Raw genomic sequence first — 22,118 nt, 5'->3', positions numbered from 1 at the left:
TAGAGTTTCAAACTGTAGTGAGCTATTGCATCTGAAGTCCTGAAGGAAGGGGCCAAGTGTCTACATATCCATTCAGGACTAGTGATGCTTGTACTGAACTCAAGGACCCCAAGCACAAAGGATTACTTCATAGAAATAGAGAAATAGTAAAATTAATTTGGAGAACAAAACATTAAAAATCTCACAGGAAATAATGAAAAATAGTGGGAAGGAATGGGGGCCTAACATTATCATATTTCAAATTATAATACAAAGAAATTATCAAATAATTTGATACAGGATATGCTGAGAGGCTGAGCCAATATGGCAAAGCATAGGCAGGGATTTACCTGAGCTCTCCCCACAAACCCTCAAAACACTTTTAAAAATGACTATAAAAATTCTAGATGCTCTTCAGTTGTCTGTAAGGTGCTCGGTTCTTCTTCGGAAGCTAAGGCCGCGTTGGGGTGACCCCTCACTTCAGCCGGCGACTAGCACCACTACAAACAAGTCTCCTCGTCCATCCGCTGAAATGGCCGTCTCCGAGCTCGCTTGCATCTACTCCGCCCTCATCCTTCACGACGATGAGGTTACGGTCACGGAGGATAAAATCAATGCCCTCATTAAAGCAGCAGGTGTAAATGTTGAACCATTCTGGCCTGGATTATTTGCAAAGGCCCTGTCCAATGTAAACATTGCAAGCCTCATCTGCAATGTAGGAGTTGGTGGACCTGCCCCAGCAGCTGGTGGTGCTGCCCCTGCTGGAGGGGCTGCTCCTGCTAGCACAGCTGCCCCAGCTGAGGAGAAGAAGAAAGAGGAAGCAAAAAAGGAAGAATCCGAGGAGTCCGATGATGACATGGGCTTTGGTCTGTTTGACTAGATAATTTTTTGTAACATTAAATAAAAAGCTTGACTCAAAAAGAAAAATTCTAGAGCAGCAGAACCCACAAAAAGATGGAGTGAAACAAATTTTCAGCCCAAGACAACTTGGACGGTTGGCAGGAAAGGTCTGTTGCATCAGGGTGAGAGAGGAATGCAGGTTGCAAATGCATTCAAAATGTGTCCAAGTACTGAATTAAGAATTGACATATGGTAAAGTACCAAACACCAATATTCATTTTTTTAAATGATGTGGAACACAAATAGTAATGAAAAGAATTTTGGATGAATAGTTAGGAGCCCTGGGTTCAAGTGCTGACTCTGCTACTTATGTGAAGGTTGAAGGAGCCAAAATAAAGAATATTATCAATTCATATTTCTGTAGTGCCAAGAAAATTTTACTCAGTGTTGAATAAAATGAATGCATCCAATTGTGTTAGATGTGAAACCATATGTTATAAACAAAGACAAAGACAGTCACATCCATCTCTCACTTCAAAGAAATGTTGCCAAGATTACTGTGATGGCATATAATATTTCAAAAATTCGGAACCTTATACTTAAAGAGGGCCATTGGAAAAAAGAATACAGCCAAAGGAGGAAAACTAGGATTGTTAAATGCTTGGGAGTTATTCCAATGATTATAAAAATCCAATGCATGTCACCTAGAGGAAAGAGGATTTAAGGGAAGGCAAGACAACTGCCTTCAACTAATACAGAAGTTGCCAAAGGGTGATTACACTTATTCTATCCTTCTGTAAAAGGTAAATTCCCAGATGTTGGAATTTGCAGATCATATTTCAGCTTAAACAAGTAAAGAAATCTTTAACAATGAGGTCTATCCAACATAGTTCTGGTTGTTTTAGGAAGCAATAAGCTCTGTTTATTGAAACATTCCAGGTGAGACTGGGTGGCCATTTCTCAAGTATGTTGTAGAAGAGATGCCTGCATTGTTTGGTACCTTCCAGCAGAAAATTCTTTGATTCTAAATTTTTTATGTTCCTCTTGGGAAAAGTTGCATAAAAAGAGCAATTGCTTTAAATATTTTCTTTAGAAAAGGAAAGCATTGGAGAATGAAGTCCTAAGCCTTCATAAATTAATGAAGGCAAATTTCATGTTAATATTAATGTTAAATAGTAAAAACAATGAAAAAAAACCTAATGATTGTCAGGTTTAGTTCCTTATATGGACCCAAAGATAGAATTTTGCTCTGGGACTCTTTGAGAACAGTATCTGATGAAATGATAGCTTTGCAGTAAAAACTGATTATATAGTTCTGTAGGTGGTATCAAAATAATTATTGCCCATTTCTAGCAAGAGATGTACAGCAGTGTCAAAATACATCTACTTGCAGGCAAGGAGAGAAAAAAGTGTTTTAGCAACACCCCATCACTAATATAATTAACATTTTACAGCTCAAAGGTATCTTGTGATACAAGCTGATTGCCAGGGAGATTAGTACATACAATGGCAGCATCAACCAGATAAATGTATTTTATTAGAGTATACAATTTATCGCATGGTTAATTCTTTACTGGGATGCAATTCTCCAGTCTCTGTTGCTCAGAAGAATAGATCTTTTCCAGTCTCTGATTTAGTCTTTTTTTTTTCATCTGAAATAGATAAAATTGATTTTAGACTTTTGTCAACAGTGGAGGTCCTTCAACAAGAACTCTTCCAAACAATCACAGATATCATCTTCAAAGCCATGACCAGTTATCAGTGTCTTATGTTGATACATGATGCGACTGTTATGGCCTTGAGTTATTTCTCATAGTGTGCTATTCAAAAGAATTCCTCACTTATGACTTCTTTCTGCACCTTGCTTAAAATTACCACTTTTCTAGTCAATTATCTCTAATGTTTGTCCTGGTTCTTTCTCTAGCCAACTGAATTAAAACTGCCTATACAGATAGCAGCAAGAGTCTAATTGAAAGATAGAGAGTGTATGCCATCTATAAGAAAGTAAAATGTCTTGTGTTCCCAAAAGAGCTTGTCTGCTGGAAGGAGACTTACTGACATGCAGACCTCACCCCAGGTGTAAGCATATAATTTTTTTTTTTTAGGTTTGTCCTTGTCTACCGAAGGCCTTGGAATTTTGTTTGTGTGGCAGTCTCATTTCAGAGGCAGCAAATGAATGTTCAGATTTAGCATACTTATTGTCAAGCATTAATATTGCTAGCTTCGAAAAATTGTGAAGGCAGCAAAATGAATTTAAAATGTTCTGTAAAGAAAGATTAAGACATTCACTGTGATGACTATCCAGGGCATGAAACAACTGAACTCTGGTGACTATAAATTTTGTTAAGAAACAAAGAGCAACTGGGTAAAGTAAATTACATTGAAGCAAACTAATGCAAGAGGCAAATGGGACAATTTGTCCAATAGACTTTAGCAGAACATTTATGAAAATTCTCTCCTGCCTGGCTCACATTATCACAACTGTATTGAATATCGATTATTCTAGAAAGGAATTTCTAGTTAAGACTTATGTGAGTAATATTGTGTGATGGAAATAAGGCTATATCCTCCTAAGAAGTCTGTTTATATTGCTGATTCAATGACCTCTGTAATGCTGAGTTTTCTCTTAAACATTGTGCCTCCTTGAATAGAATCTTGGATATTATCTCAGTGGCTAATGCACTTTGCTTATTAAAAAGAAAAGTATAAACCAAATTCTACTTTTGGGTGACTGACTTGAAAGCGATCAGGACATCCTTCTTTTCCTCTTCTTCATCCTCTTCCTCTTTTTATTCCTTTTCCTCTTGCTCTCTTTCCTCCTTGAAATCTGATTATCAGTCTTCATTGCTAGTGACCTAAAAACTGATTATGACAATCTATCTAATATGAAAACTTATGAAAGCTTTCATCTTGTTGTTTGTCAGCCTATAGCAACTTGTCACTTAGTGTGACCCTACATTAAATGATTGGGATCTTTTAACCATATTACTGTGTGGTAAACACTGCCTGGATTCTTTTGGAAGAAAGTAAATAATCAATGTGATGCTCATGGAGTAGGAAGAACCATGTAAACATTTATTCTTTGATCATCTAGAGGATGTCATCTTATTTGAAACAGAGACCTAATCCAAAGCCATGATAGAAAGTCTAATGGAAGTTATCTACAGAATGTGGATTGCTTTACAAAGTACATAAGTAATTTATCAAAAAGTGTCAATAGAATGCCTGTTATGGTCCCAGTACTATAGAAGCTTAAGCAAAAAGTATATTATACAGTCCTTATCATCTCAAAGCTTATAATCACTGAGGGGGCCAATGTGCATACAACAGAAGATTTAACATAATTAGATATTCTGTTACCTTTCACACCTATGTCTCGGGAGGTAATCCTTAACTAAAACAGTGAAAGATATATTATAAGGACAGAATAGAATTATTATTATATAAAATTTTGAAAGTACAAGTATAAGAAGAGAAACTGTTAAGGGGGAAATATTTTCCAAAATCTTCAAAATACTTAAATAGATCCCTAGATCATCATATTGTGTGTTTCCTTCAGTGAAGGGATGTGATGCAGATCACTACCCATTCATGCCTTCCAATTCCATGCAATTCATTCCATGTCTTCCTAAAAGTTAGACACATGGGTTTGTTTTGTCCTAACATCACAAGGACACCAATGGGACACCCGGGCTGTCTGTCTCTTATCCCTTCCTCTTGCCATGTGCCAGCCTCATGTCTATTGACTATCTGAATGCGGTCATGTGAACACACACACACACACACACACACACACACACCTTTTTTCCACATAGTTGTTTGCATGTTTTCTTCCCAATTAGGCTATGAACTCCTTATGAATGGGGGAGTTTTTGTTTGTTTTTTGTCCTTTGTTTCTTTAGGTCTTAGCACAATGCCTGATATATAGTAGGAGTTGCTGACTGACTGAGGAACCCATCGTCTTTTCAACTCAATTATGCATCTCTCATACTTTACTCCAGTTCTTCCAAGTTCCTTATTTGTTATATGGTGTAGGCTTCTCATATCTACCATGTTCCTCTTCATGGTTCCATTTGTGATAATCCTTTTTAGTTCCTCAGAGACTGTTGTGTTTCATTCTTTGGAGTCATATCAAAAAATACTAGAATACTGGCTTTTAATGAATATGAGCCTTTGTTTATAGAAGAGGGCAAGGGTTATTAAAGGAAATTTCTAATTTCCTTAAAGTAATCCAGCCTTCTTTACTCCTATTTCTAGAAGAGAAAATCAGGTTCTAAATTGTCCACTTATAATGTCTATCACTTATATATCTTTATAAAATCTTCTTAACTTGGGGCACATAAACTTTTTTTTTTAAAAAAAACTATTTCAATTAACTGGTTTCATTTGTAATCTTATACATTTTATTTTAGGCAATAAAATTACTCTGATAAGGGATCTGTAGGTTTCACCAGATTTCCAGTGGGGTCCATGACACAAAACAGGTAAAGGACCTCTGAGCCATACCTATGTCTATAACATCTATATCTATAACATATAGACAGACACTATAGTCAGTCCTTTTACTTTCATGTTCTAATCTGGGATATTCTTCAATAGCTTTTCCTACATAGATGGTAAGGCCAAATCCTTTTGAGTGGTTATGGTAATCTTCTCAGAGATTCCACAATATTTCATAACTTGTTGCAACCATGCATGCTGCAGCAACATAATTCATAAATAGAAAGATTTGAAGGATCTCACCACCCATAGTGAATTCATCTCCAGCTTAGTTTTCCTCTATCACTGTGGCAAACAACTTTATATATCTCACTACTGTATGCCTCCCCTGATAGTTTTCATTAGAGTGTCATCAAAAATGATGCCCTGCTATTATAGCTTTCCAAGAATTTACATATATTTGATACATACAGGGGAGAAACTCTCAATATATACATGAGAGACAAGAGAGCCCTTAAGGCAACATTTTACTCTGTCAAATCAAATGCCTTTTCCTCCTAAAATTCACAAACAATAAACATATAGTGGGATCTAGTATTTTCTATATCTTTCAGTTAATTATTTCATAAAAAGCTATGCTCTGCTATGGCGTGTTACTAGCAAAAAATCTGCTTATACTCAACTGTTATTCTTGTCAAAGATACCCTTCATGAATGAGTAAGGATGATTCTTATAAAGTTTTTATATTGATAAGAAGATAAATATGTTGCCCAAGTATTGTTGAAGTTTTCCCTGTCCCTTTTTGTTTATATTAATAAGGTCTGAGACTTTTTATGGCTTTAGTAACTTTCCTAGCTTTAGATATCTTGATATATAATACCTCAGTGCCCTCACAATTTTGTTGCCTCCAGCACATCTACTCTATATGCACTTGTTCTTATCCAAGTGACTTGCTCATCTGTGTTCTTTTTATTCCGTTTCGTTTACAAGAATAACTGCAGCTGTAATGTTGAATTCAAGAGTAATTGTTCTGCTCTCTTTGATGGTGAAAAATACTCTTCGCAGATCTTTTTTTTTATCTTCTATTTGTTATTCTCCTTACATTTTTATCCTTAAACGCATGGAATAACTTTACTTAGTTGAATATTTAATAAAATTTTATTTAAATTGCTATTAAACTCTGCATCTTCTTAGTCTTTTGTTTGATAATAAGACTTTTAAAATATCTTCCAACATTCCTTCCCATAAGATTATGTGATTAAATTTTTATTCTAAAGAGGTATTGTCTATGGGCTGAGCTCTCTCTCTGCTTGGAAAGTAAGTCAACTCTTTCTTGACAAAGACATTTTTTAAGGCTCTTTTGGCTTTTTTTAAGGCAATTGATTTATGTTTATTAAACTTTTTTTTTTTTTGCTTTTTGGCAAGGCAATTAGGGTTAAGTGACTTGTCTAAGGTCACACAGCTAGTACATGAGTCAAGTGTCTGAGGCCGGATTTGAACTCAGGTCCTCCTGACTCCAGGGCCGGTGCTCTACTCACTGTGCCACCTAGCTGCCCCTACATTTATTAAACTTTTTTATGAAATTACTGTTTGTATCTATGTCCTTTCTTCTGTCCATTACCCATTTTTGTCATCAATACTTTATTTAACTTAGTTAAGATTGAGTTGTTCCAATCACAGGCTGTTATTTCTCTCATTTTATTTTTTTCTAAATTTGTACACATTTTCTTATTTAACAACTTGATGGTCTGATTGTACAGACATAGCTAATTCAAAAATGAGTCCTATGCCAAAGATAAGTTTTTCCTGTCAAAATGCAATCTACTTCATTTTTGTGATATATTTGGTGCTTGATATGTCTAATACTTAAGAATTCTTTCTTCTCCAAGAAAATATTTAAGATATTTTAATGACTTCTTTGTAGTTTATCAGTCTTGTACATCTCTCATTCCTTTTCTATGATCATTTTTCCAACACATTTCTTGTTATTATCATCCATGCTGACCTCTGCTCAGAAATCACTAGTTATAAAATCATACTTTAATTTTCTTTGAAAAAAATTTTTTTAGGTTCTTCCTAAAACTTCTCTAATTTGTCATTCTTTGCTCCAGGTATTTAATCTCAATATATGATTATTTTCATGGTGGCCTCTTTGCAAATACTTATTATGAGTACTTCAATACCAGCATACATTGTTTTATTGCACTTTGATTTATTGTGCTTCACAGAATTTTGTTTGTTTGCAAATTGAAGGTTTGTGGCAACACTATGTGGGGCAAATCTATAGGCACACTTTTTCCTACAACATTTACTCACATTGTATCTCTGTGCAACATTTTGGTAATTCCCTAAATATTTCAAATGTTTTGATTATTTTTATATCTGTTACGGTGATCTGTGATCAGTGATCTTTGATGTTATTATTGTAATCATTTTGGGGCACCACGAACCGAAGCCATACAGGATGGTGAACTTAATTGATAACTATTATGTGTATTCTGACTGCTCCACAAACCCACCATCTTCCATCTCCCTCCATTTCCTCAGGCCTCCCTTTCTCTGAGATGCAGCAACATTGAAGAATATTACAGAGACTTACTTAGACTTACTGGATAAAACAGGGGCAGGGATTGAGAAGATTGACTCCAATTTTGAAAGAAGTTCTACTGTGGGCAAAATGCTATCAAACAATGTTGCATGCTACAGAGAACATTTTCATGAAAGGAAGAATCAATCAATGTGTCAAACTTCATTGTCTTATTTTATTTTTTAAAATAGTATTTTACTTTTTTCTCAAATTATATATCAAGAAAATTTTTAGCATTCATTTTCACAAGATTTTGAGTTCCAAATTTTTCTCCCTCCCTCCTTCCCTTCCCTCCACTCTTCCAAAAATAGCAGATGGTTTGATGTAGTTTATTCATGGGCTATCATGTGAAACATATTTCCATATTTGTCACAGTTGAGGAAGAAGAAACAGATCAAAAGGAAATTCAATCATGAGAAAGAATAAAATAAGTGAAAAAATATGCTTTGATCTGCATCCTGAGTCCATCAGCTCTTTATCTGGATACGCATAGCATTTTTCTTCATGAGTTATTTGTACAAGTCTTCTACCATTGTGTTGCTGAGAAGAGCTAAGCCTAGGTGATTATAACAGGATGTTGCTGATACTGTGTACAATGTTTTCCTGGTTCTGCTCATTTTGCTTTGCATCAGTTCATGCATGTCTTTCCAGACTTTTTCTAAAATCTGCCTATTCATCATTTCTTATTGCACAATTGTATTCCATTAGATTCATATGCCACAGCTTATTTAACCATTCCCCAATTGATGGGCATCCCCTCAATTTCCCATATTTTGCCACCATGAAAAAGGCTGCTACAAATGTTTTTGTACATGTAAATCCTACCCACCCAACCACCCCCTTTTTAGTAAACTCTTTGGGATTCAGACCTAGTAGTGGTATTGCTGGATCAAAGGGTATGGATAGTTTGGCTACACTTTGGGCATAGTTCCAAATTGCTTTCCAGAGTGGTTGTATCAGTTCACACCTCCACCTACAATGCATTAGTGTCCCAATTTTTCCACATCCTCTACAACAATTATCATTTTACTTTTTTGTCTTAGTAGTCCATCTAATTTCAGAGTTGTTTTAATTTGCATTTCCCTAATCAAATGATTTAGAGAGCTTCTTTCATAATCCCTATATATACATACATACATACATACATACATACATACATACATACGTACATATATCTTTGATTTCTTCATCTGAAAACTGTCTATTCATGTCCTTTGACCATTTATCTGTTGGGGAAATGGCTTGTATTCTTATAATTTTGACTCAGTTCTCTATACGTTTGAGAAAGGAGGCCTGTATCAGTGGCCCTTGCTGCAAAGATTATTTCCCAGCTTTCTGTTTTCATACTAATTTGTTGCATTGGTTTTGTTTGTACAAAAACTTTTCAATTTAATATGATCAAAATTATTTATTCTACGTTTTGTAATGCTCCTTATCTTTTGTTTGGTCATGAATTCTTACCCTCCCCATAAATCTGGCAGGTAGGCTATTCCTTGCTCTTCTAATTTGATTGCTTCATTGTCTATGGTACCTTTCAGTAAGATGTAGTTTCCTTCTCTATCTCTTTTAATTTGGTCTATTTTTGTTTTTACTTTGCCTAAGATCAGGATTGCTATCCATGCTTTTTTTTTTTTACTTCAGCTGAAGCATAATAGATTCTGCTCCGGCCCTTTACCTCTATTCTGTGTGTGTCTCTCTGCTTCAAGTGTTTCTTGTAAACAACATATTGTAGGATTCTGGTTTTGATCCACTCTGGTTTCTGTTTCCCATTCATATTCACAGTTATGATTACTACCCATGTATTTCCCTCCTTCCTATTATTCCTCCTGTTTGTCCTCTCTCTCCTTTTACCCTTTCCCACCTCACTGGTGTTTTGCTTCTGCCTACCACTTCTTCTGATCTGCCCTCCCTTGTGCCAGTCCCCACCCCATCCTTTTACCTTATCTCCTCTGCTCCTATTTTCCTGTTAGGTAACATATATTTCTACATTTAACTGATTGTGTGTATTGTTCCTCCTTTGAGCCAATACTGATGAGAGTAAGGTTCAAGTGATGCCCATTGCCCATCCTCCCATCTTCCCCTCTGCTGTAAAAGGTCTTTCTAGCCTCTTTATAGGAGATAATCTGCTCCATTCTACCTCTCTATTCCTTCTGTACCCTTTATACTCCTTTTTTCTCATCCCATGTTTTTTTTTTGTGTCATTCCTTCAAATTCACCATATACCTATATCATCTGTCTGTGTATATTCCTTTTATCTGTACTTACTGATGCAATTTTTAAGAGTTACAAGTATCATTTTCCTGTGTAGGGATGTAAACAGTTTAGCTCTATTGAATCCTTTATGCTTTATTTTCCCTTTTTACCTGCTTGTGCTTCTCTTGAGTCTTGATATTAGAAGTTAAATTTTTGCTTTAGTTCTGATCTTCTTCTTATGAAGGCTTGAAATCCTTCTGTTTAATTGAATGACCATTTTTTGCCTTGATGTATTATGCTTTATTTTTCTGGATAAGTGATTCTTGGTCGTAGTCTTAGATCCTTTGCCTTCCTGAATATCATGTTCCATGACCTCTGATCCTTTAATGTTACAGCTGCCAGGTCCTGTGTTTCCCTGATCATGACTTCCCAATATTTGAATTGTTTCTTTCTGGCCACTTGTAGTACTTTTTCCTTGACCTGATAGTTCTGAAACTTGCCTAAAATGTTCCTTGGGGTTTTTATTTTGGGATCTCTTTCCTGGGGTGATCAGTGAATTCTTTTAATACCTATTTTACCCCCTGGCTACAGGACATCATGGCATTTTTCCTTGATAATTTCTAGAAAGATATGGTCCAGGTCCTCGTTTTGATTATGGCTTTCAGGTAGTCCGACGATTCTCATGTTGTCTCTCCTGGATGTATTTTCCAGGTCAGTTTTTTTCCCATAAGACCTTTTACATTTTCATACAATTTTTTCATTTTTTTAAAATTTGTTTGATTTATTCATGATAGAGTCATTCATTATCTTCCACTTGCCCAATTCTAACTTTTAAAATGGTGTTTTCTCTGATTAGCTTTTGTACTTTCTTTTCAATTTGGACAATTGTACTCTTTAAGGAATTCTTTTCTTCAGTAGATTTTTGTATCTCCTTTCTCATTTGGCCAATTCTACTTTTTAAGCAGTTTTCTAAGTTGTTGACTCTTTTTTCCATAATGCTCTTACATCACTCTCATTTATTTTCCAAGTTTATCTTCTATTGATCTTATATGATTTTAAGCTCATTTTTGAGCTTTTCATGAGATCTTTCTGGGTTCGAGACAACTATCTGTTTTTCTTTGGGGGTTTTGCCCATAGGTTTTTGATATTGTCCTCTTCTGAGTTTGTGTCTCAGTCTTTTCTGTCACTATAATAACTTTTTATGGTCAGAATATTTATTTTATTTCTTTCTGCTCATCCTTTTTTGGCCTTTTTCCTTTCTTTTACATTTAAGCTCTGCTCCCAGGGTGTCAGGGGCACTGTCTCTGGCTTCTTGTGCTAGTGGCTGCTGGCCCTGGTTGCTCTGAAGCCAATGGGTGACCTTTGTGTCTGGTGCTGCAGGGCATGGGGTGGGGATTGGTTGGCACTACTGGAGGCCAGAGGGGTCTCTCAGCTTACTTAGTGCTGAGCTGAGGTCTTAATGGTGGTGTCTGACATATGCTGAGTACTGATGGGGTGTTTCTTCATTTCCCCATGGTTATACTAAAGCAGGTGCCAGTCTGGCTACTGGAGGATGCCTGTTTGCTTAGGGCTACACTGAGGGAAATGATTGTTCTTGGGGCTGGGATTGGTTCCCCTGACTATGCTAAGGCACATGGGGGGGGGGGGTCCTGGTATTGGTGCTTGCCTGCTCCACTACACTGGAGCTCAGGATCTCTCACTGGTTTGCTGAGGTGGGGCTTGCTGCTGGCTTGCTGGGATGCTTCAGCAAAGTCCTGGGCTGTGCTCGTCTTTCACTTGAGTGAGATGGACCTTTCTTGCTAATCTTCCATAACCAACACCCTGATCAGTCAACAGCCATCAGCATCAAGGCAAGACCCTTCCACCAACAAAAAAGATTATGACTCACTAAAGGCTCAGGTAATGTTAGCACTTTTTTTTTAGTAATTTTAAATTAAGGTATATACAATTTTTAAGACATAATACTGTTGCACACTTAAAAGACTACAGTTCTGTAGAAACGTAATTTTTATATGCTCTGCAAAGCATGCAACTTGCAATATTTGCTTTATTGCAGTTATCTGGGACCAAACCCACAACATCTTTGAGTTCTGCCTGTACAAGATGACTAAAATTTCCATGAAATAGTATCTCCTATCACCCTTGGCCACCTAATAAAAGCAACTCTGCCAAATTCTTTAGTTACCATTCCAAAAAGACGCTCTGAGGCATCCTTCCATCATTCTTCTGGTTTTAGTTATTGTAAAACTTTCAAGATGAATGTAATTCGGTTTTTCTATGAGGATGTCCAGTTCTTGGCCTTTAGAAAAAGATCTCACATTGAATACCAACAGTCAAATTAAAGTTGATAAATAGCCTAAATATTTTATGGCTCTTAACAGCCTATATTCACTTTCCTACCACTCTGCCTTGGACTGCGTTGTTTCAGAAAACCAAAAAGTCATTTTGTATTTTTCTTTATTTAGTGGGCTGCCATGACTAAACAGTTCATCATTAAATGGCCAGCCTCTTTGTACTTAGCTAGGTTAGTGGACAACATCTGTTGCTGGAGCCATGGTTGAAGCCTTTCCTACACAGTAGAGTCTGCCAGGACTTGCCCTCTCTTTGTACAACCTTGGAGAATCTAGCGTCATCTCTTTGCCAAAATGATGCATCTAAGTAGAACTTTGTAGAGTTGTAGAGAATATCACTGATCAATCTGATCCAAAATGTATAAGAGGTTGAAACAATTATCTAAAAATAAATGCATTTCCCAAATAGAGATGCGGTGAAAGGATATGAACAGTTTCAAAGAAAGAATTGCAAACTGTCAATGGTCATATGAAAACATGCCCTAAATTACTAAGAATAAGAGAAATGCAAATTGAGTAAAATCTGAGGGTTCATCTCACATGAAGAAAATTGGAAAGATGATGAAAAATGGAAGCAGACAGTGTTAGAGGGCCTCTGGGAAGACAGGAATACTACTAAAATATTGAAGGAATGGTAAATAGGTCAAACTATTCTGGGAAAAATGGAATTGTTCAAGAAAAATGTCCAAGCATACCCTTTGACTATCCCCAAAAGATCAAAGATAGAATAAAAGGTCTTATATATGTTGAAAGATCACTTTTTAAAAATAATAGCAGAAACAACAACAACAGATCAAAAACAGCAACAAAGAAAAAAAACTAGAACCAGTGGGTACTCATGGATTACAGAATGGCTGATCACTGTGTTTTATGAATATAATGGAATATTATTGTACAGGGAGAAATGAGGAAGATTAAAAATTAAGAGAATGGAAAGACCTAAATGAACTGATGAAGAGTGAAACAAGCATAACCAACACAACACACATAATAATTACGTTATTATAAGTAAAAAGAACACTAGCAAGAATTAATTAATTGCTTAAGAAAATTTCTGGGTAATGGAGGATAATATCTAGCTTTTCTCAAGGAATAATGGGGGTACAATGTTACTGACAGTGCCAGACAGTCACTACATTGATTATTCTGGCTCAAATGTTTTTCTTTGTTACATAGAATAATTGAAACTTAGGACTTAAAGAAAGCAATGATGATGACATCCAGGAAGGCTTGTGATGTAAAAATAAAAAGCCCCAATACAACTAATTTTAGATAAATAAATTAACTAAGTAAATGAATAAATATGTGAATAAATGAATAAATAGATGGATGTTCCTTTTCCTATCCTAAAGAAGCTGTCCGTCTAATAAGATATGATAAAAATTAAAATATGTCTTTTCCTGCATTTTTGTGAAAAGGTAAAAGCTAATCTGACAGTTTGACAAAATTAGTCTCCTGGACTAAATTAGCCTCTGTCAGTATCATCAAACAACTTTAAGACCCTATTGCTATAGTAATCAGCATCCCTGGTGAGTTAGTAAACATAAGTCCTTAGTTTTAAGACATTTTGCAAAAGTAATTCAGTCAAATTTAATATCTAAGGAAGATATTGAAGGAAAGTGAAGTGGTTTTTAATATGAAGTGAAAAGGCCTTTCAGGGTTATGAGAAAGTACTCATGGGCTAGAAATCAGTCATAGTTCAGTGATGCCTGAGAGAAGGGGTGTGTAACTAAAGGAAAGGAGAAAAGGGGGCAGCATTTTGAGGGAAAATGGAAGATGAGAGGAAATCTTCATAGGACCATTGTGATACAGAAGTCTGAAAGTAAGGTTAAATAGTTGAAAACACATAGGTAACGTAGTAGAGGAAAGGAAATAGTACTCACTTGACCATTTGTGCAACTTTTCTTTTAAAGAGATCAAAGTCTTCAAACTATTGCTTCATCCATAAGACTAAACTGTTGCAACAGGGTTTGTCTGAGGTTGGAATGAGGACGCAGAGAAAAATCAAAGGAATGTCTAAAATAGTGTGCAGAAGGAGAGGAATTGGGGTGACAATGAAGAAAGACAGATAATTGGCAGTGAAGAGACCTTGATAAGGCCAGGAAGCAGAGTTTCAGATGCAGGGATGGAGAGCTAAAGAAAGACTTTAAACTACCTTTGGAGATGATGCTAAGTGAAATAAAAAAGAGGAAGGATTTGAAATTGTTAATTTCTTTTGCATCCTAAATTATAAGTCGCTAAGCATTCAGGGTTGTCCAGCACAAATGTGGGACCTCTTAACCCAAAGATAATGATATCTTCCTTCCCTTCTGTTTGTGTCCCACCTCATTCTAGTTACACTGACAAACCACATCCCTCAATTCATTCTCCTCTATGTTTGAATATGCTTATCTCAACTGTTTAGTAAATTCCTTGCCTTTGTTTTTTATTTTCTTCTTGTATTTCTCTTCTCAAGTCATTATTTATGCTCCAACATTATCCTTCCCCCAATCTTTCACCCTCCTGTAATTGAATTCCCCCCTTGTCAGTCCTCTCATGTTTCCCAGGTCCCTGTGCTTATTGTTTCTCAGCTCTTGTCCCTGTCATCTGTTTTGTCTCTGCATGTCCTGTTCTTCTGACAAAACCCCAGCATGTGGCACTGAAGCAGCTCCACTGGACACAGCACCTCCTGCAGTGAGAGAAATCAATGCATCTGGACACTGTGTCGCACTTCTGTAGACCACAGATTTCAATATAGTTAGGACACAGCTTGTTGCCGAAGGAAAGAGCTTACATTTTCTTTTTTTTCAAGATGAATAAATGTTCAAGATAAGAAAAGTCCACACAAGGGGAAAAATCTTTGAAAGGTAGTTCCCTTTTCTCTTCTACATCACAGTGCCTACAACATAGTCTTAAAGCAGGACCCAAGTCCCCAGGCTAAATACACTCTATTCATTTTATTTTTTACAAGCTTCATAAAGGAGCGCATGGTTTCTCTCTCTTATATTAGCCCAGATTCTGTTCTGCTATAGTGATCCAACCTGTAAGAACTGTGTAGTCCTTGGTAAGATATAAGAATCCATGCCAATCATATGCCATAGTATATACTTAGGTATAGTGTACTCCTGAGGCAGTGTGATACCATGGAGCTGGGGTGGCCAGTGTCTAGTCAATGAGATTAATGGAGAATGTAGAATTAAAGAGGCCAAAGTTGTATTGCTCCCTTAAGGAGATTTTTATAAAAGAGGCAAATATTGGCCAGACCACAAAGAACACTACGAAGAAAACTTCTACCTATCCGTAAGCAGAAAACTCAAAACATCCATCCCATCCTAGAAGCAAAGATAATAAAAAAGTAGCATTCATAAGACAGGAGTATCATAATCTTCAAAGCCATCTGTTTCAAAGTACTCATTTTATAAGGGTGACTACTGAGGACTGTGGTTTGCCCAAGGTCACATAGCTAGGGAGTTGCTGAGCTGGGACTAGAAGATACTTCTCTCATTCTGTTTCTCCTTCTAATACATTGCCAATTTTTCCATCATGCTTGGCCTTTGAGGAAAACCATTATTTCTGTCTTTATTGGCCCCAACACTTACTGATACTTCATTCAGCCCAACCATTATCTTTTACCTTCTCCTTTTAAATGCCACTTGGCATGTTCTGTGGAATAAGTGAAAAGCTGGTACAAAGTGTCATGGAAAGGAAAGTCATGAAGGGGAAAAGTCATTCTTCTAAGATCAAAGATGCATAGGTTGAAAAGAGATGCCGGTTTTCCTCTTAGAAGAGAAGGTAACATCACTCTAGGAATGTCTTTCTATATTCCAGCTTAACAGGAAAAATGAACTGTTTCTTTTTTTTAAGGAAGCAGGTCTTCAATAGGAAGAAAACAAAGTCGAAGTTTCAGAGGAGAAACAGCTCTTGTAAGGAAGGTAGAGAGTATAAGGATATACTCCCAGAAGAAGAATGGAAGTAAATAGATCACTGTACACTTGGAGCTAAAAGACTGTTTAGTCTTTTCCTGAGGAGGGGGCTATGCTGGATGTTCCAATGAGGAAGTAATTATTTGTCCTCTAAAGAATGATAAAGTCCAGAAGCTATTAGGGAGAGATCATCTATTAGAGTCAGAAGAAAAGAAATGAATAGTAATTTTGGTGACATTTTTCAGTCACTCAATCAATAAGCATTTATTAAGTGCTTAAAATGTGTCAGACACCATGATCTTTCCTCATATCTTTTATAAAACTTTGCTTATGCTTCTCCCATATAATGGCCATATTATGTTCCATATGATATTTGTGTCTATGTCTCCTAATTTTGTGTGTTCCCTGAAGGCTGGAGCTTTCATGGGCTCAAATATGTGCTGTCCATTTTTATATCTCACTCACCACATTTGCTTACCATAGTAATAGGTGTTTCAATATGTCCTGAATTTTACTCTTAAATCTTATAACTACTTGGTCATTCAAATAAAAATGGGCTTTGTTAGTGTCATTATTTGTCTGATTCTATGATTTGAGAAATTAAAAGTGTACCTCATACGCAGAATTTTTAAATAAAAAGAAAAGAAGGTTGGTTCTATGGAAAGATACATGCATTTTTCCTATCTTGAAATTGTAATTGTCTTTGAATATATTAATTAAAGCATTGACTACTGCTGTGCATTTCTAGCTACACTAAATCATTGCCTGTCCTGTATTTTGTACAACTCATGCCGTGACAATGCATTCAGCTCTCTGAAACCGGATATCTCAGGAGAGCACCCACAGAAAATTCCAAATATAGTTTTTTTTTTCCAAGACATTTTGCTACTGTTGTTACTATATTGTCTAGTAACCTATGACAGGCTGCCAAGTGCAATTGCCAATTGTTATGACACACAAAATATTTAGTTTGCACTGAATGAAATGAAACAATGCCTTCATTAGTATGGTCTTAAAAATAGGAAGCATTTATCAGCACTGAGAATCCTGCTAATATTTACCATCACAGTACAATATCGTGGAAACAGAGTCAAAAACCTTGGTTCAATTTCCAGTTCCAACAACTTTTTAGTTACTTAACTTTAAGAGAAAATCATTTGAATTCTCTAAGCTTCAGTTTCTTAATTTGTAAAATGGGGATAAAAATACCCGTACCACACTGAAGTTCAACTCTACTACCCCATTGAGCCATGGCATTAAGACGTTGTAATCTACGCAAAGTCAAAAAGACAAATTATGGATTCTTTTTTTTTCTTTTTTTTTAAAGGACATTTTCCTTTTGTTCTAGGACAAAAATTAGGCATGTTTAGAGAACTCCATCATTTCTCTGTTCTTGAGATTGTCCACAGAGTGATGAAATTTCCTGCCCTAGTAATTAATGAAAAAGTAAGGGATAGACAGGTTACATACAAATTACGTTAGCGGAGTACCCACACACAGAAAATTACTAATCCTTGGAAAAACCACTTACATTATTTCATTTGAAAGTTGGCTGTGAGGACAAAATAAGACAAAATGATTATAAAGCACTATTGAAATGTGATCTAATACTGTGGTGAGAGTGTTATTATTATTGTTACAATCAGTAGTAATAGTAGTCTGATGGTAATAGAACTGAAACTCTACTCTGATGACTCCTCATGATATTGTACTTCTGAGTTTGTGAAGGCTGGGCCAGCATCTTTTATGCTCTGACAATTTCTGCCAATCTGGAACAACCTTCAGAATAGGCTCAGCAGTGGACTATGTATCAATATTTGAGCTACAGCCTCACTGAGATTGGAAAAACTCAATTGCCAGCAGTTGACCAACAGGTGCTTAATTAAATAATCTATTTATTTATTTATCTTTCTATCTATTTATTTATGTATTTTCTTTCTTTCTGCCACAGAAAATCATGAAGCACTAAATATAAAAGCATTTAGGGAGTACTCGCTCTAAATATATGTATCCCTGAGCATCAAAGCAGAATGATTACTAATCTGTAACCTATATTCTTAGACAGGTGCTTAGATAGGGGCACTGAAAGGTTGTGATTTCACCCATGGTCATATGTATCAGAAGCTAATTTTCTTTGGCTTCAATACTGCAACTCTATCCACTATACCATCCTTCCTCTTATGTTGACATATTATTATTCTTATCACTACATTCTCCTCTTAATCAAATGTTCTCAATATCATTCTCCTTTTATTTTATTTATGAATATATAGGATTCAGAAGACTTGGAAAACTTGGGAAAACCTAGGCATAAGCATATTCACAAAAATGCTCTCTCTTTTGACCTAAATATTTCGAAAGTTTTTTTAATAAACCAAATCTACTAAAATATTTATTGTTGAGGCTAATTTGTGATGAGAAATTACAATATCTGACTAGTTTAAAAATATATATATGTATATAGATACATATATATGACCTTGCAGTCTGTCTCACATGAATATATTGATTTACCCTGATAAACATTAAATTTATTTATTATGTACTCAATGCGAGGGCCTGGAAGCCTGAAAGAGTTAATGAATCTCTCTAAATATAAAGAATGGAATGAGCCCTGAGGAAAATTGTGCTCTTTTAACTTGTTGCAATGTCAGAAAAAAAAAAGATAATATACCAGAGAGAACAATCCCAGCCCTATCACATCCTGACCACTCATATAAAGCTCTTTGAGTAATTTCTACTGCAGTACAAAGTAATCAGATACTTCTGACCCACAAGATATGTCCCATTGATTTTTTTAAAGGTAGGTGATATTGGTGGCAGGCAGTTAAAAATAATTTACATTTCTCCAGTGCTTTGAGATTTGCAAAGCATTTTCTGAATGACAATCCTATGATGGAGGTAGGACAAGAAAATCCCCATTTTACAGATCAGATGTAGAGATATTTTTAGAGGTTGTGACTTTATCTTAGTGACCCAGGCTGTTCTGGGGAACAAATGTGATGATGCACTTCAGAAAAATTTTTAATCACTGTATGAATGCCAGTTGTGTAACCATATGCAAATTAGTGGAGACTTGAAGCCAGGAAAATCTGGTCTTAAATTCTACTCCTCACACTAAATGCATGACCTTAGGTAAATTACTTAGTCTCTCTAAACTCAATTCCTAATCTGTAAAATGAGAGGTTTGGGCTACCTGATTACTAACATACCTTCCACCTCTAAATCTATGATACTATCATCCCATGACCTCTGTAAGCCTCATTTTCCCTGCCTGCAGAATGTGAGTTAATTGAGCTAGATAATAATCCTTGTGCTACCTTCTAGCTATGAAAGTCTTTGACTCCAAGATTACATTCTTCACCTCTATTGTGCACATAAAGTACAATGCATAATACCAGTGTGTATGGTTCTCTTCTCAGCAAATGATAAATATTTTTGGCTACAGCAACAAATGAAGAAACAAGTCTCTCAGTTTTGGTCAATGGATTAAGCATTAAAATCATAGTTCTTCATCAAGCAAATCTCAAAAATATTTTAAAAATAATTAAACACAACATGTAAAAAGATTATTAAAAATGTAATTTTACAAGCATTTTAAAGTATTTCCCATGTACAAGGTGAGAAGCAGAGCAGATTAGTGAATAGTGAGTGATCTTGAAGTCACAGAGAACTTGGTTCAAATTCTTCCTCTGACTCCTACTGGCCCTGGGCAAGGTGCTTAACCTATGACTGCCTCAGGCCCCTTTCTAAGAGTACAAAATAGGTGCTGATCCACATTGTCAAAAATTCTTAAGAAAGAGATCTCTACATACCAATAAAATCAAAGGTCTAGCCAAAAATAAACAAACAAAAAACTAAGGCAAACAAACATAATCATACACTGTGATACTACATAAAACAGTCCCTTCATTACTTACTTTCTACTGAGAAAAAGATCACCTGCCCAGATATCTATACTTATATCTATGCTTTTCTATCTCTCTATCTTAGAGAGATAGATAAGGATAGATATAGATATAGAAATAGATAGATAGATAGATAGATAGATACATAAAATATTTACAAAATAGATAAATAGAAAAGGCATTTACTAAGTGCTTACAATATGCCAATCTGGGGATACAAATGTAAGTAAATAAGATATTCCTGCCCACAAGGGTCTTGCATTCTAATGGGGGAAGGCAACACAAAAAGGGAAGATGAGGAATTACAGGAGGAGATATAGGAAATGTCATGACTGTAGGTATTTTGAAAGTGTGGTGGAAACCGAGTGAGATAGGACAAAACTAAACCATCATAGGGCAGCCAGGTGGCACAGTGGATAGAACACTGGGCTTCAAATCAGGAAGACTCATTTTCCTGAGTTCAAATCTGGCCTCAGACACTTACTAGCGGTGTGACCCTGGGCAAGTCACTTAACCCTGTTTGCCTCCATCCCTCATCTATTAAATGAGCTGGATTAGGAAATGGCAAACCACTCCAGTATCTTTGCTAAGAAAACCCCAAATTGGGTCATGAAGAGTCAGGAAGGACTGAAAAATGACTGAACAACAGTAAAAACCCACCAAAGCCCAGGTTCAAATGGTGGAATTTATTGTCAAGAGAAGAGGGACTGGAGATGATGGTTGGTGTGGAGTGGAATACAGATGGCATAACTGAAAATGTTCTGAAAGTAACAAAAATAAGCAAAAAGCAATTTGGAGTGAGGGAGATTAATAGCTGTGGAGTCAGGAAAGATCTCCTTAAAGAAGCAACACGTGGGGCGACCTTTGGAGAGAGCTAAGGTGTCTGAAGTATGAAGGTGGACACGGAGACTATTCTAAGAATGAGGGACAGCTTGTGTAAAAGCACAGAGAGAACAGGTGGAAAGTAATATAAAGGTAACCCCAAAAGCTAATTTGTTTGGAAAGTATAGTTCATGATATGAATAAATAGTCAACAGGGAAAGATGGCCCGGAAATATGTTGTGAAGAGTTTTAAATGCTCTGCAGGGGATTTTGTATGTTATCCTAGAGTCAATAGGAAGCTACTAAAGCTTCTTGAGCTGAGGAAGGACATGGTCAGACCTGTGCTTTATGAATATTAATTTGGCAGCTGTTTGGAGGATAGATTAGAGAGAGAGAAGAGGCTAGACACTGGGAGTACAATTAGGAGGCAATTACAATAGTACATATAAGAGATAGTTATGGCCTGATTTACAGTGGTTATGGTATAAAAGTGTACAGAAGGCTAGGAGTACAAGAGATATTGAAGAAATAGAATTAACAAGATTTGGCAAGGGATAGTATGTTGGGCATAGGGAGGTAAGTGAAAGTGAGAAACCAAGAATGCTTTCAGGTTTGAGTATCTGGTTGTCCAATAGTGAATGAAACTTATGTTATTTATCCCCAAATGAAAAAGCAGACTGTTCAGCCCTCCATTTAAGTGCCAGATATAGGAACATGGAATCATAGATTTAGAGCAAGAAGGCACCTTAATTTCCTTCCAAAAGGATACTGTTAGGTTGTTTTGGATGACTTGGGAAAATGAAAGTTTTGCATGAGAAAATCTATCAAGTTATCAACATAACTAAGTCATACACTGGTCCAGACTGTGTTTCTTGTCAATTAGGTATGGCTTTATTGATGCTAAAATCAAATGTATATGAAACCCAAGGACATAACCAATGCCATATTGTCCAGAGCCAGCTGCAGACAAAATGGTAAAGTTAACACTGGTGGTCTTGGATGCACTGTCACCTTCCATTAAAGTAACCAAATGTCCCCAAAGGTGCCTATGCCCTCAAGCAACTACCTAGCCCCTCCAGGGCTCCCTGTCAGTGTG

The 22,118-nt window shown here is 36.2% G+C and overlaps 1 protein-coding gene across 1 annotated transcript; it reads left to right on the top strand.

Annotated features, from left to right (window-relative positions):
- The first annotated feature begins 394 nt into the window (after positions 1-394).
- Positions 395-900, top strand: LOC118857164 (60S acidic ribosomal protein P1-like). The gene has a single exon (XM_036767811.1). The coding sequence runs from the start codon at positions 512-514 to the stop codon at positions 857-859; it is 348 nt and encodes a 115-aa protein (XP_036623706.1). The 5' UTR covers positions 395-511; the 3' UTR covers positions 860-900.
- The last annotated feature ends 21,218 nt before the right edge of the window (positions 901-22,118 follow it).

The sequence above is a fragment of the Trichosurus vulpecula genome, chromosome 7, assembly GCF_011100635.1.
Source record: "Trichosurus vulpecula isolate mTriVul1 chromosome 7, mTriVul1.pri, whole genome shotgun sequence".
Lineage (NCBI taxonomy): Eukaryota > Metazoa > Chordata > Mammalia > Diprotodontia > Phalangeridae > Trichosurus > Trichosurus vulpecula.
The sequence above is the reverse complement of the archived record's forward strand: the minus strand, read 5'-3'. Positions and strand labels throughout refer to the sequence as shown.